Raw genomic sequence first — 16,993 nt, 5'->3', positions numbered from 1 at the left:
AAGACTTCAGCCTTATTCTTAGCTTTATCAATAAATCATTGTATAACAATTAGCCTCGTTGGTTCTCAATTTGCATTCAGCAGCATTTCCAGAAAACTATAAATTTCATGAAAGCAAGACATGTTTGTGTTAGGCTATGGGACTCTATCCAGAGGGAGTACTGAGGTCACCTTGACCTTTGGTGCACAATAAGTTTTCTGCCTCCTTGCAGAAATGACCTCCTTGAGCAAGAGCAATGATTTGTGATCATGGGAATGGGTAAGCCTGAGGGTCACTGCATGCCTTAACAAGTCCTCTCCTCTGTGAATGAGTTGTTGAATTGCTGGATTGGCTCTCCTCCCATTGGCAGATACCACACATACGCAAAGTCTATAAGCTGCTTCTCTGAATGGTGATTGGGGATTGCCTACTGTTCATGCACTGATCATGTTACAAAAATGTATATCAACAAGGCTGTACCACATAATAAACTGAAACTTTTTTCACATTCTGAGTCTCCTGCTTCATTTGCCTCTGAAATCAAAGGGCTCATATGCTTTGAGCTCTTAAGACAGCTGCAACAACTGATATTTGTGTCCTTAACTACATAACAGATTACAAAGAGTAGGCATTTAGCATTTTTTAAAGTTAGTTACTCACTTCAAAAATGACTAGATTATAATTTTACCAAAAATCTTTTTTTAATGGTTCTTCAATGTCCCTTTTCCCCCATAAAATGAAAACATTGAATTAAGTCAGGGAATTCTTAACCTGGGGTTTGTCAGTTGGTTTGATTCAAATTAATTTTAATAACTATTTCAGTGTTATTGATTTCTTTTATAACTGTATATTTTAGTTATGCACATGTACTAATGTGATTCTGAAAAGGTATCCATTACTTTTACCACAGTGCCAGAAGGATCTATGCAAGGATGTATTGGAGCCAGCAAATACCATCTGTGCTGATTATGTGAGCATTTAGACCTTGGACATTGGAAAATCAGGGCTTAATCTATTGTAAGTTGTCTAGATTTAAGAAAGTGATAGAGAAAAAAGATACTAATGCAGGTTAACTTGAATGCATGTTTAGTACATTTTGGAAAGCTGGTTGTTAAACTTTGTTTCCAGAAAACCTTTAGATGCATGACAAAAAAGAAATAGTGTTGAATGATTAGTTAGGTCATTTTTAGTATTGACATTCAATACTTCTATTCTATAGTATACTTATGTAGTTGTTCAGTTGTATTCAACTCTTCATGACCTCATTTTTTGGCATTATCTTGGCAAAAGATGTTGGAGAATTTTGCCATTTCCTTTCCCAGCTAAGGAAACTCAGGCAAAAAGGGTTAAGTGACTTGCCCAGATTCACATAGCTTGTGTGTGATGCTAGATTTAACTCAAGAAGTTGAGTCTTCCTGACTGCAGGCCGTGGGGTCCAGATAATGAGTCATAAACCTCACTAACTTTACGTAATTATGGAAAGCATATCATAATATAGGTAGAATGTGCCAGTGCTTCATCCTTCACTATTCCTACTTCTATATGCAATCAAAGAATATTCTTTAAATCTGATAATTAAAATCAGAGAAAAATGAGTAGAGATAACTTACTTTTGACAAGATGTATGTTTTTCTTTATTTCTCCCTTAAGAATAAAGCATAAACTAAGATCTTAATCTACAAAGGTAGTATAGTGGAAGGAGTGATCAACTTGGACTCAGTCGAGTTCAGATCCTTATTGTGTTACCTTAGGTGATTTTTCTTGAATATTATCTGTTTCAGTTTCCTTATCTGTGAAATGGAGATGAGAGGATCAAATTAAATAAGATAAGGCATTTTATGTTACTATTATTATTATTACTATTAGTTATTATCCCTGATGTAGAAAATATTACCATCCAATAAATATAGATTATCTTAACACTTTGTCAAATCCAGGTAGTTTTTCCAAAATTTAACTGGGCATATTTATATAATATGTTTAATTTGAGGTATGACTCAAATGAGCAGACCAATGACTTATTCACTGCAATCATTATGATATTGCTACCCATATTAATATTAGAGATTTAGCAAATAGGTGTTAAATCTGCTGGAGTATGAATTGTCTTAGAATTTCTCTTCACAAGGGCCAGTGAAGCATTCTGCAGATATTAATGAATTTTATTTCTGGTGAGATGATCACTGGATCTGATGTACCATTTTTTTGTCTAAGTTTTTGAAGGCTTTTCCTTCCTATTTGACATCAACATTGAAACAATTAGGAATTCAGTGCCTTTGACAACCAAAATTACATTTTAAATTTGTAATTTGCATCCCTTTTCTCTGCCAATAATTAATTATTATTCAGTTTCCTAAATGTATTTTAATGCCAATCCAGGATCTCTTTCTATAAGACTGAAGAGGAATGGATTTGCTGTATTTAAACAAACACAATTACATCTTATTTTAGAAATTAATTTTTATTTGAGAGGAATTATTTTTCAAAAGAATCTTACATGGAATTTGAAGTAAAGGAGTTATTCAAATATCCAATTTTTATGCACACTCTGGGTCAGCTCATGATTTATCATTTTATCTTAAAGGTTTTCCCCTTTACACGTGTCATAAGATTTTACAGTTGGGAAAGACCTTAGCAATTATCTGCTCCAACATCCTTATTTTACAGATAAGAAACTAAGACATAGAGATTAAGTAATCTGTTACAGGTCTCAAGGAGACTATATGTTTTATACAAACTCCTTATCCACCAAATCTATCTACTTTGTGATGACTACTTGGCAACTTATATCTCTCATTCATTTATTATTTGTTCTTTGCTCCCAAGAGTACTATGACATCAGGAAGGTAATGTCATGACATGAAAGTGAGGTGTATTTAAGGAAGGGAGGGCTGTGTAATGTCACTGACCTTATTTTCTCCTCCAGAGCTATCTGGGTCTAGGAGCAATATACAGATCAAGACAGTTGGAGATTGTCCTCAATAATCACCTAAATGGTGCCTACTAAGTGCTAGATTTTGGGGATATATTGAAAACTAGGAAAGTAGTTGGTGAGTTATGTTGCCTTTTTGTATGCTTTTTCAATTGGTTTTCAAAATGAAATTAATCAATTAATTAATTATTTATTATTTAATATTTATTTTTAAAAAATTTAAGCATTTAAAAAAATAACTCAAAAGTCACTATATGCCTAGTCATATAATGTATTGCTCTCTATGACTATGGACAATTCAAAATCTGAGCTTCAGTTTCTTTATTTGCAAAATGGAATCAATAATATTCATACTACCTACCTGGGACCATGACATCAAGGAAGTGATGCTATAACATTAAAGTAAGTGAGATTTAAATGAGGGTGGGCTGTGCAAGTTTACCAACTTTACTTTCTCCTCCAGAGCTATCTGGGTCCATTGGCAAGATATGAATCGGGACAACTGGAGGTGGCCCCAAATAATCATTTAAATAGTTCCTACTAAGTGCTAGATTCTAGATATATACTGGAAACTAGGAAAATAGCTAGTGAGTTATATTTCCCAACTGATTTTCAAAATGAATTCAAGGAATAATTGTCAAAGCTTAATCTTTGTTTGAAAGAAATTTTCTTTATACATTTAAAAAATAATTCAAAGACACTATATGGTTAATCATAATGTATCGTTATTTTGATTAAAAAGTTAAGAAGAAAAAACAATATGTCAGAAATAATGTTGGGTTTAAAATCCCAGTTCAATATGACTATGGATAATTCAAAAATTAAGCCTCAGTTTATCTGCAAAATGGGATCAATGATATTCATATTACCTTCGTGGGGGGAGCATGAAGAAGATACTTCATAAAGTCCTGTATAAATATGAATTGTTTATGTGAATTGGATTGTTTAAGCTCCTCAGCTTGTCTTTCATTTGTTTCAAGGCTGTGAGTTGAGAATGGAGCACTAGAACTGAAGAGAGCACATGTTAGGGCATGGCACCACTTGAATTAGAGAACAGAAGGTGGATTTATTTATATATGAAAACAATGTCAAAAAACAGGGGAGTATGTGGTGCCACAGGAACATTTTGTAAATACAAAGGCACAGTTTGTACAATGAAGTTCTAAAATAGGAAAAAAGCTGAAATGTAACTGAACATGAAGGAGATAAATATCCTTTGTTTTTCTTTCACTTTTAGGGAAGGGAAAGTCATTATGTAACCTATACTTTCAATTTGTTACCATGTAATCAGTTTTTTAAATTTAATTTTCCACTCTAAATTCTCTTCCTTCACCCTTCCTCATTGAAAAAGCAAGAAAAACAAAACCCATTACAAACAGGTATAGTTAAATAAAACAAATTCCACATCCAAAATTCCACAGCCATGTTTTCTCCTTCTTCCCTTCAATCAAAGTATTTCTCAGTCTGTACTTTGAGTCCACCAGTCCTTTATCTGGAAATGGCTAGCATGTTTCATTATGAAGCCTCTGAAGTTGTGGTTGGTTATTTTGTATTGATTGGAGCTCTTAAGGCTTCAAAGTTGCTCTGTACTATTGCTGGTAAATTGTATATTGTGTTCTGCTTCTGTTTACTTCACTTTGCATCAATTCATACAATTCTTCCCACTCTCCTCATCAACACAATGTTCTATCACATTCATATACCATAACTTGTTCAGCTATTCGCCAATTGATGAGTACTCCTTCAATTTCTAATTCTTTATCATCATCAAGAACTAATAAAAACATTTTTATGCATATGATCTCCTTTCCTCTTTTTAAAGACTTTTTAGTGTACAGATGTCATTTAATCAGTTCTTATATTTAATAGTAAAAAAATAATAATAATTAGCATTTTAAGATTTGCAAAGCAAATATTATGTCATTTGATCCTCACAACAGTCCCAGGGTGTAGGCACTATTATTATCCCCATTTTGTGGAAAAGTAAACTGTGGCAGACAGGTGAATTGATTTGCCCAGTCACACAGTTAATAAATCTAGATTTGTCTAGTCACACAGCTTTATATCCTTGATCAGAAATGGCCAAAATTTTTCTTGGATTGATTTGAGTTTGTTCTGATAGGGGATTTGGTTTGATGGAGGTATTAGGTCTGTATTTCTTCAGAATTTTCTTCCCAGTGCCGTTTCTCCAAATCCCTGTGCAATGAGAATTTCTATCACACGATTTTAGATTAAATTAGGGGGTACTAAAGAGTTTTATGATCCACGGGAGACTATTGAGCCCAAATTTTCTGAATTTTTATTCTGTTATTTGCAATTGTTTAAAAAAGACCAGAGTAAGTACATGTTACTATCCAAGTTCTATGTAAAAATTTCACTAAGTGATAGAAGTCATCTCTGGTGTTTATTGATTGTCCTTACCACTTGATGGAAATTTAATCTCCCACCACCTTTGTCTAGACAATTTACAAAGGGACCACTAATCACAGTCATCTCTGAGATTGTGGGAGCCCCAACTGTAGTCAGTGGATTGTGGGTGTGGAGTGAGGAGCTGGGATTGGGGAAACTGAAGTGAAAGCTGGGAGTTCAGGAAAGATAAGAGAGTATGAGAACAACTTAAATCCAGAGAAAAACCCAGAAGCTGGTGGAAAGGATACAGCTAGAAACTGGGAAGCATGTTGCATACTTTCAGGTACAGATAATCGGCTGATTACAAAGATGCAGCATAGTTGGTCCAGATTTGAGATTATTTTTGATTGAAAACAACTGAACATCAACAAAACATGAGACTCGAGAGATTAAATTATTGATTGAATAATTAATTGAATGACTTGTCTAAGGTTACAAAACTAGAAAATATCTGAGGCAGGATTATAGTAATATCCAGATCTTCCTGACTCCAAGTTTAGATTTTATCTCTAACTTTTTGATAGCTAACTGAAGTGTTTGAAGGCATCCCAGGGGACATCTAATCCAACTCCTAAAGGAGAATAAGATTCTCTTCTACAAAATCTATGACAGGATCTGCACTTGAAGGCTTCAAATGACAGGAAACTTACTATCCTCAACTCTTAAATATCTCTTGTGTTAGGGAATTTATTTCTTATATTGAGCTGAAATCTGCTTCTCAGCATCTTTCATCTATTATTCCTAATTCTTTCTGATATCAAGTACACCTACTGTAATTATCCTTTTATACAACAGGCCTTTGTATATTTGATAACAAATTTCTCTCTCCAGTTTTCTCTTTTCCATTTTAAATAGTCCCAGTTCCTCCAGCTTATCCTTTTATGGAAAAATTTCAAATTTCCTCATTATCCTAGCTACTACTAGCTACTATTCATGCCTTTCTTGAAATGTAACATCAAATAGTACTGGATGTGAACTGATTAAGATACAGTATTGTGAGACTGTCTCCTTTTCCATTCTGGATGCTGTTGGATCTACTTAATATATCCTAATTTATTATTAATTTTTCAACTTTCTTTTTGGGGGCCATATTTAAACTATTGACTAAGTTTGAGCAAATGAATGAATGAAAAGTGCCTATGCCTAGGAAGGAGAAAGGCAAGCTTAAGGGGAAGGGTGCCCAAGATAGAGGCAATTCATCTTTGTCATATAACTTGAGAGATAATGGTCTACTTCTCTCACATTCCATCCCAACTCTGCTAATACTTTTGTAGTTTTTAAATTTATATAGATCTTTATGTTTATCTCTATTCAATTTCATTTAGGTTATTATCTTTTTGGAGATATTTTGTGCATCTAAAGTTTGATTTTTCATGGTTTAGTTGTTACTCTTAGATGTGTCAACCACAAATGTCATAACTATCCTATTTTTGCATCTATCCAAATCTTTAATAAATATTTTGAACAGCATAAGGACAGCTTTTTGGGGATACACCCACTACAGAGTTTCCCTATAGATTAATATGTATCCATTAATCTTTGTTCTTTGCCAATTCTAAGTCCATTTTAATTATCTACTCTATCCTCCAATGGTTCAATTTGTCCATAAGTAAAGCAAAAAGAGCCTTCTTCACATACCGTGTTGAAATCCATGCTATATCTACTACACTATTCTAAGCTATCAATTGGGTAATCCTGTTTTCAGAAAATAAATTAACCTAATCTGGAACAATTAATTCTGCCGTAATTAGTAATTCCATGGTAATTTTTAATGATCATTGTTTCCATTTTCTAAATACATACAAACTGGCCCTTAAACATTGATTCTAGAAATTTTCTAGATATCAAAGTCAAGTTTATCTCCCTATAACTTCAACAGAATATTTCCATCTCTTTAAAACATTGGACCATTTGTTACTATTCTCAGTCCTGTACCCTCTTTATTATTCTCTGTATTTTTTCCTTCAAAGATCTCAAATAGTGATTTAGTAATCCTTTACAAGTTCTGCCAGTACCCTGAATCATAGCTCATTTAGGCCCAGATTTCATCTTATGGAAGATAGCTAAGTGATATCTAATTCTCCCTTATTTATGTTAACTTTCACTCTCAGATTAGTAATTTTTTGTTTTATATGTTTCAGAATGAAGATGATTCTCTTGGGTGGAAAAAACAAGAAAAAAATGAAGTTAATAGTTCTGTCTTTCCTTCTCTCGTAGTTATCATCTATTCAGAACAGTGTTTCTGTCCTTTAGATCTTCTTTTCCCCCTAATAGTTCATGTTTGAATTCTGAAGCCATTTTGGTGTTATCTAATGGGATCTATTGCTTCTCATGGTTTGAGGAGTTCAAATTTACCACACTATACATAGAAATGAATGAGAATCAAACCTGGTTATCAGTCACCAATTCATTGACCACAATTTCATTTGATTTAAAATAGCATCGACAAAACAGTAAAAGTATTTAGCATTTATTGAATGGTGATTATGTAACAGGCACTGTGCTAAACACTAGGAATATAGGTGAAAAGAAACACAGTGCCTTTCCTCAAGGAACTTATATTCTAATGAGGAAGACAACACACAGAAAGGAGCTGATAAGTGGGGTAGCATGGGAGTAAGGATGGAGAATGGTTATAAGTCCAGAATGTCAAGAGCAGGAGTGTGAGCAGAATGATATTTGACTCACTTGTGTCTTTCCACAAAATGGACATCTAAGGAACTCACTAATTGGAGAAGGGGGCTAGCGTGCCTGATGGATAGATATTTCAAAGTGAAAAGTTTACAGAAGTGGTTGAATAGTCCTAGATGAGGAAGTCCTAGGAGTTAATGAAGGTTCCAGAATTAGTTTCCGTGAGAGACATAGTTTTGAAGCTTAGAAAGGGAGCAGAGTGGGGAGACGAATTAATAATAAGTAATAAAAGTGATCTTACACTTAAAATGTTTTACAATTTTTCCAAACATTTTTACCATGTCTATTTTAATGGAGGTTTTAAAGCATGTCTAACATGGAGTCACCCTGCTTCTGGAAGGAGACTGAGTTATTTGTGGAGCATTCCATGGATGGAAGTAGTCTCTTTTAATTGTTTGCATAGCCAAAACGGGCTTCTCCTAAGAAGCATGATCTTGCCTGCTCAGTATCCTGAAAGATTGAGTCAAATTCAGCCACAGCATAGGTGTTATGGAGAGGGAAGTACTTCTTCCTACCTCCTCCTCATTTTCAGGTTAGAAGTAGTAGAATCTCCAGTGCCAAACTGACCTTTCCCTGTGTCTTTGCATGTGTTGTTCATATTCCTGAAATATTTTCTTGACTCACTTCTACTTCTTAGAATTTCAACCCTCTATGAGACTCCAGGGCCATTCCCTACATGGGACCTTTCCTGATAATCCTTATTCATGCTCTCTCTTATTCTGAATAACTTTGTACCTGTTTTATAAGCTAAATGGTACAATGAATCAGTTCTAGGCTTGGAATCTTCCTGAGTTCAAATCTGGCCTCAAACACTAAATGTGTGACTTGGGCAAGTCACTTAACCCTGTGTGCCTCAGTTTCTTTATCTGTAAAATGAGCTGGAGAAGGAAATGACAAACCACTTCAGTAACTTTGTCAAGAAAACCCCAAATGGAATCACAAAACATCAGAAAAACAAATCAACAACAAATTTATTTTATATTCATCCTTGTACATGCTCCTTTCCCTCTAGTGGAATGTAAGCTTTCACAGAGCAGGTACCATTTCACTGTTATCTTTGTGTGTGTAGCACCTAACATCTTGTCTAGATTTAGAGCTGGAAGTGATGGTTGGGTAGAGGCCATTACCTCAACCTCATAGATTGGTAACCTGAGATCCTGAGAATTCATAGAATCATGGATATGCGAGGAGGGACTTCAGAGGCCATCTTTAACACTGATGCCAAATTCAAATGAAAACAGCCATGTAGGTTACATATGATTTAGAAAATCATAAATTAACATTACTTATGTTGTATTATATTTTTATTTACTTTGTTAACTGTTTCTCAATTACAATTTAATCTGGGACTTGCAACTTTGGGACATTGAGTTTGACACTTCTGATTTAGAACAATCTTACCATTTTACTTATGAAAGAACTGAAGTTCAGGAAATTTAAATGACTTATGTGAGGTCACACAAGTAGAAGACTCCAGAGTCAGGATTTGAATTTAGTTCTTTCACCCTAAATCTGATATCTTTATCATTTTGCCATGCAGATTAATACAGACTAATGAATGAACTTTGAGTTGTAAAGTAAATTATCCTATCTCTAAATGTTTTTGTGTAAATTGGGATTTCTATATCTATCTATTTCAAATGAAATTATTTTGAAGTAAAAATAAAGGCACTATGTGTAGTGATAATATGAAATAGATTTGAGAGTATAGTGGTTAGTGACATAGAACAATCATAACATAGACATCCATCAAAAGTTACAAAGATTTGCCATTTATTATGTGAAATAGCTCAGGGGCTTAACCAAATGAGACAGAATCATACTGATTAAGCAATTTGCTTTTGGGGGAAATGACTTATAAGGTTTCAGGGGAGTAGAGGAACAGAAGTGGGGAGTGAAGGGAGGCAGCACATAGGAAATAAGGGGAGGAACCAGGAAGGAGTTTGGTTATCAGAGATTGGAGTACTAACAAAGGAAAGCCAATTACCTTCACATCATTATATCCTAACAATACAGTCTTGATAATAGAAACTGGATAGGCTCGCTTTTTTTTTTTTTTTTTTTTTAAAGCAAAAACTGAGAATAAACTGATTTAGAGTTCATATCACTTTATCCCTTCATTTTTATACATAACTCAAACTTCTGTCTTCATTTATTCTCTGCTTACCTTTCAGTTTCAGAAAGTGAAATGAGCCTGTTTCTTTCAAAAACTAATCCCTACTTGCTTGAATTTAGCCTCCTTTCCTCCTGCCTCATCTCAATCCTTGCTTCATTGATCATTCATTTGCTCTTAATTTCAATCTTTCCCCCTCAACTGGCTCCTTTCCCACTGTCTAAGATAAAGATCCTTCTTAGCTTTGGAGGGGAAAAACAAACCTCTTGATTCTTACTCTTCCACTTCATTGCTAACCATCTAGATACCTTTTAACTGATAACTGTCTCCATTCTTTATACAGCTGTCAAGATAATCATATTGATGTACAAGTTAACCATGCCTACTTACTTTCTCAAAAGTCATCAGTAGCTAATAAAATACAAGCTTGATGGCCTGGGATATTTCATCATTTAGGTCCAACTTATTAGACTACTTGCCTTTATTTAGTCTCTGTTTTAGTCAAATTGGTCTACTAGTTTTTCCATGTTGAATTATTTTTTACTCTTTCTCATGCTTTCAACACAATGCAACAAAGTTTTATTAAATATCTACTCTAAGCAAGGATTTATATGGAAAACATTAAATATTTTACCTTCTGAAGCACAACTGCTTGGGAAAGACACATTGTTTTGATGAATTATATAAAATTAAGTTGTAACAGTTCTTAATTTTTTTTTGGCTATCTTTGATTACTCCCTATTTGGAAATATATTCATGCTTTGTTATACATTCATATTTGCTTACTCTTGTGTATTCATTTATATTTGAGAATAAAGTTGTATTCATTCCTATTTGTTTAAAATTTAAAATCTTCCTACTGGGATGAATTAGATTGATTTCTTAAAGGTTTCACTGACTTTTACATTAATGTCTTTCTGCACTAGTTCTTTGGGATTACAAAGGAGAATAACAGTCTTGATTAGTTTCAATCAGCAAGTATTTTGACATAATGACTATAAAATTGTCACATTTCAAGATCATATAGTACTAGTGACTATCCAGATTAGGCATGTTGTCTTAAGCACACACACACACACACACACACACACACACACACACACACACACTCCCCAACCATATAGATGTTTGGTCATCCTATCATGATAGACAATTCACTTTCATTGATTTGAGAGGAAAAAAAGCTGGATTTCCTTGAATGCCTTGTTTGTTAATGTATAAACCATCTCATATGAGAGGCACTTCGGAGAAGTGTCACACTTTGTGGGTAATAGGAATGATATAAGGAAAGAACAAAAATTGGAGGGAAAAGGAAAAAAAACTGAACCCAGCCAGACTTTTGTCTTTCTGCTAAGTTTGCAAGGCTTTGTTAGAGATACAAAAAAAAAAAAATTATAATGGTAGCATTATATCACTTTGTGATACCAATCACTTTGTTTTACAAAGGGCTTTCATATTTATCTCATTTGATCCCTGCATCATCCCTGGAAAGTAAATAGTATGCATGTTATCCGAATTGGGGGAAGCTAGGTGCTTATTGTAGATAGTGTTGGGCCTGCACTCAGGAAGATCTGAATTCAAATCTGGTCACTTACTAGTTATGTGACTGGGCAGTCATCCAGTCCAGTTTATCTCAGTTTCTTCTTCTGTAGGATAATCTGGAGAAGGGAATGGCAAACCACTTGAGTATCTTTGCCAAGAAAATCCCAAATAGAGTCATGAAGTATAATGCCACAGTCTCCTTGAATTACCTTACCTCAGTTATTCTGCCCCAAACCTCAGGCTGTCATACCACCCTTCCCTCTTGATCATCAGAATAATTGATAAGGATAAAAGATGTTATATTTGAGAATATCAAATGCTACTCCCTATTCCAATCTATTAGAATATCAGATACTTTACCCTATTAGAGTATCAGATAACTTTCCCATCTCCTGGCACCTCTTCATTATGTCATCCCCCTCCACTCCCCATTATATCATTGTTTCTGTCACCCTATAAAGAATCTCTATACCTCACATTCAATACTAGATACTTGAAGATGAGGGTCCGATCCAGGCAATTGATTTATTCTCCAATAAATTAAATTATTATAACTCTCTAACCTCTATCTTGTCTCAGTTTCTCCAGCATTACAGAAGAGTTGGGAAAGAATGAAATAATTGAACAATTATACCCATTTTACAGATGAGACAATTTTAAACTCTCTTATTCTTCCTTCCTCCTCTCTACCTCCCCATTGATAGTCTTTCAATCTTACTAGTTTCATTTTCCCCTTCTCCTGGCCCCCAAACTCTTCAGTTCAGGAACCATGATCAAAATAACTCTCCAATGTTCCTTTTACCATCCAAGGAAATTTCTGAGCTAAGTTGCTCTTTCTTGGCCAGCATCGGCAATATGTGTTGTTTCTGTCTTTAAAATGTAAACTCCTTGAGGACAGAGATAACCTTTGCTTTTATATTTGTATCTGTAGTGCCTAGCACAGCACAGTGCTTTGTACATTGTAATCTTTAATACAAACTTTTTCTTTCATTCATCCTCAGAAATGGTGTCTCTTGCTCAAGGTCAAAACAAGTAATAAGCAGGAGAGCCAGGACTTTAATGGAATCTCCAGCTTCAATGTTGTTTCCCAATAAAGCACAAGCCCCCAAAGAGCTTGCAGCTAATTCAGATGAATTAGAAACATAATTCCATGACAAATAGAATTACAAAATCTTAGATTTTGAATGAACCTCATAGTTGTTATCTGTCCTCCTCTTCCTCCTCTTTCTTCACCAATGACCACCATCATAAATTCCTTGAGGCTAGCATCAATATCATTTCTTTTCATTCTTCAGACTCTAAAGGCATTCTGCAAAGTGCTGAGCATATAGCATACAGTAAATAATCATTAAATGAATAAACCAATGAATATTTAAAGAAATATAGTTTTATTGCATGCACTGGTTGGCACAGTGGATTGAACACAGGACCCAGAGATGGAAATTTCTGAGCTCAAATTCAGACACTTTCTGACTGGGCAAGTTATTTAACTTGTTTGCCCCAGTTTTCTCATGTCAGATGGGGGAAATAATATTAACACCTACTTTCTAAGATTGTTGTAAGAATAAAATAAAAAATATATATTTGTAGAGTACTTCACAAATGTTAAAGTGTTATATAAGTGCTAATTATATATCATTTCCTGCTATATAATTTCCTGCCAAAATGGCTTCCTGAGTGGATGCAAACTGTTTAACCCCATGTACTTGCTCCAGAAAAACCTTGAAAAGTTCATGCCAGACTGAATACAGATCTTTAGGGTTCTCTCCAATGTTTTATGATACAGTGTTATAGATCTTAGAGGCTAGGTCTGAGCGATCTACTCAATGAAAAAGTACAATGACTTTTCCCACCTGAGAACTGCATAAAAAAATCAGCCAGAGTTCAATAGTTAATAGGAAAGGACTACATGGATGGCAAAGATGGTACTTATCTAGCCTTTAAGACTTTATATTCAGAGGTAGAAAGAATGGAAGATTCCCTTGTGGAAATCCCAGGGTGGTCAGAAAGCTCTAGGGAGATTGGAGACCTTATTAGTCCTGGAGAGCAGCAGTGGGCCAGCCCAGTACTGACCAATGCTCTGACCTAGACTGAGCTCCATAACATTCTGTCATGAAACATTGGAGAGAGCCCTGAAGATCTACATTCTGGACCAGACAGTTTATTACTCACAGTTATTCACGTGTGCAGATCCCTTGCCCTTTAGTCCCATGAATAATCAGGAGTTGGTGACCTGGGCATCCCAGAAGATGTACATCCTTGATCAATAGTGAAATATTATGTTTTCATCTAGAGATTCATAGTAGATTCATAAGGATTGAGTAAAAAGGGGATATTAGGGCCAATCAGAGAATGACCTAGACTGCAACTCCTTCCCCACCCCCCACCTCTAATGGCATCATGATTAAGACAATTTGTCAACTTTCCCTAAACAAATTATCTGGGGAACATTGCATTCTTTGCCTAAGTGAAGCTGACTAAATGAGTATTGTTGTTCAGTCCTTTATTTGGGGTTTTCATGGCAAAGATACTACAGTGAATGGTCATTTTCTTCTCCAGCTCATTTTGTAGATGAGGAAACTGAGGCAAACAGGGTTAAGTGACTGGCCCAGGGTCACACAGCCAGTGGGTATGGCCAGATTTGAACTTCAAACCTCTTGACTCCAGGGCTAGTAGCACTTTGTGGTCAAATAGGTAATCTTTACAGTGATCAGTAAGTACAATTAAGTCAAGCAGTAAAGTGATTGGTTCAATGACCTAAAAAATAGTAAGTCACTGAACTGGGAGGTGAACCTAAGACTTCTGAAAACCTAAATACTAAAGCTGTCTCCCTTACTCCACATAAGTGTTTCTCTTAAATCTTTGACTTTAAAGACCATTTGGACCATGTGGCTTCAAAAGATTGAGGAGAAAATGTAGTGTAGAAAAAAGATCACAGGCTCTGGAGTCAGATGATTTGGTTTCAAATTTGGTGTATAGTTCTTTAATACCTATATGAATCACTTAACTTCACTTGATATTAGTTTCTTCATCTGGAAAGTGAAAGGTTACATGCCCTCCATATTTTCAAACATTCATATATATATATATATATATATATATATATATATATATAATATGTAGTATATACTATACTACAGTAGTATCTACAAGGATTGTTGTAAGGATCAAATGAGATAATATTTGAAAAGTGCTTCTCAGGCCTCAAAGTGATATATAAATACTAGTTTTTTTTAATACTAGTTCTTTTTATTATAATAACTACTATGAGGTTGTTCTTAGTGTGTTTTTCATTTTTCTTTTTTCTTTTCTTTTCTTTTTTTTTTTTTGCTGAGGCAATTGGGATTAAGTGACTTGCCCAGGGTCACACAGCTAGGAAGTGTTAAGTGTCTGAGACCAAATTTAAATTCAGGCCATCTTAATTTCAGGGCTGGTGCTCTATCTACTGCGCCACTTAGCTCCCCTCTTAATGTGTTTTTCAAAAATAATGTTTTGCCTTCTCCCCTCTTTTCCCATTGTAGATCATCAATGCTGTGGTACTTCTGATCCTATTAAGTGCCATGGCAGACCCAGATCAGTATCACTTAACCAGTTCTGAATTAGGAGGTGACTTTGAATTCATGGATGATGCCAGTAAGTATATTTAATAACCATTGTGGGCATTTGTGGGTTGTTTTTTTTTTGAGCATATGCTTATGAGTTGAGAGGTAGGATAGATTTTCAGCTGCTCATAAAATATGCTGTGCTTGAATTGAACAAGTTAAAAAATGTATTTGTTGCTTAATGCTCCATTTAGAAGAAGAATCCTAGTAATTTTCTTCATGCCTTCACTTCTTATGTGTTTACATGAAGATAACATATATACTTAAGTTGATTCACTGCCTTTCCTCATGCTCCCATTTGAGTAAGTAATACTTTCATCTCACAATGCAGATCAAATTAAATAGGTAAATAAAACATTTATTATATACTTACTGTGTGTTAGGCACTTTGTTAATTACCAAATAGTTCTGTCATAAAGAAATATGCAAGCTACATCTTCTGTCAAAGGAACTCCTTTCCATTTTGATTTCAGGGAACATAAATTCCATTATCTTGTAGCCCTTTGTGTTGCTATATTTACTTATTTCTCTGACGGACATTAGATTAGCCATCCTCCATTCCAGAAAGCACTTTGTTAATTAACTCTAGGAAAATAAAACCCAGTCTGGTATACCAAAACATAATTTTGATTGGTGAGACATAGATAGAAAGAAATGTTATGAAACACTAAAGACTATTTCCATAACACATTGTTACTTATACTTTGCTAATACTCTGGGATTTTGAAATTATAATGGCTTTCCAGTGATACTATTGTATGCATAATCCCCAACAGCATGATGTCCAAATTAACCTTTCTCTGGTTTTGCAGTTCACTTTGCTGCATGTTTACTTGTTTAGTCTTTTTTCTTTAGTTTTGATTTGGCTAATATTAAGCTAGCCCAACTTGTAGTAAAAATGTGCTAGGCTAACAAGCAATATAACCAGGATAATGCTGACTGGTTGAGGTGGTCAGCTCAAGATTAAAATGTTGCTTCAGATAATCCACAAAAGTGATTCATCCATAAATCAGTATTTCAATTGCATTAAAAACAAACAAGCCTAGATTTTTATTTCCAAAAGAATGGACATTAGCTATAATGCTAGTGGACTTTAATCAGTGGACATTGGTTATCATCTTAAAGCCTTTATCCAGAAAACAGGAGCACTTTTTGACATCATCCTTTGAACCTTACCTGAAGAGAAATGTTTATGAAATATTGAGTTGTAGTCTAAAGAAAGTGGGGATTATTATAATTGTTAACCTTCAATCTATATAATAATGTGATTTCATCTGCATAGGGAATTCCTGAACTGGGAAGTGCTGCCACTAAGGAAGAATACAAACCTAAGGATTTTGTTTGATACATGTGACTTCCCCAGGGTTACATAGCTAGTTAAGGATCAGTAGTGAGGTTGGAGCCCATTTTTATTAAATACAAACTCAGCACTTTATCCACAAATGTCATGAAACCCTAAAGACTACTTCCATAACACCTTACCACTTATACCTTGCTGATACTCTGGGGTTTTGAAATTATAATGGCTTTCTCTATATGCTGTGATAATAACAGATATGCTACAGAGATATGATATCTCTATTTCATGTATTTTGCCAGATGTATTTCTATCTCTATGCAGGGCATTTGTTACACTCACGTATTTCTTCTGGGAAGGATAGTGAATTCCTGTAATAGTAATAGTAATAATGACTTTAAAAAATAAAGATTCTAAAAAAAATTTAG

At 34.5% G+C, this 16,993-nt stretch overlaps 1 protein-coding gene across 1 annotated transcript in view; it reads left to right on the top strand.

The window, feature by feature from the left end:
- Nucleotides 1-16,993, top strand: part of LAPTM4B (lysosomal protein transmembrane 4 beta) — a 107,714-nt gene that overhangs the window by 16,339 nt on the left and 74,382 nt on the right. The window contains exon 2 of the mRNA XM_074268847.1: nt 15,188-15,299. Coding sequence (XP_074124948.1) covers nt 15,188-15,299 — 112 coding nt within the window. The remainder of the gene's footprint in view (nt 1-15,187; nt 15,300-16,993) is intronic.

The sequence above is a fragment of the Sminthopsis crassicaudata genome, chromosome 1 (genome assembly GCF_048593235.1).
Source record: "Sminthopsis crassicaudata isolate SCR6 chromosome 1, ASM4859323v1, whole genome shotgun sequence".
Taxonomy (NCBI): domain Eukaryota; kingdom Metazoa; phylum Chordata; class Mammalia; order Dasyuromorphia; family Dasyuridae; genus Sminthopsis; species Sminthopsis crassicaudata.
This window is presented reverse-complemented; position numbering and strand designations above follow the sequence as displayed.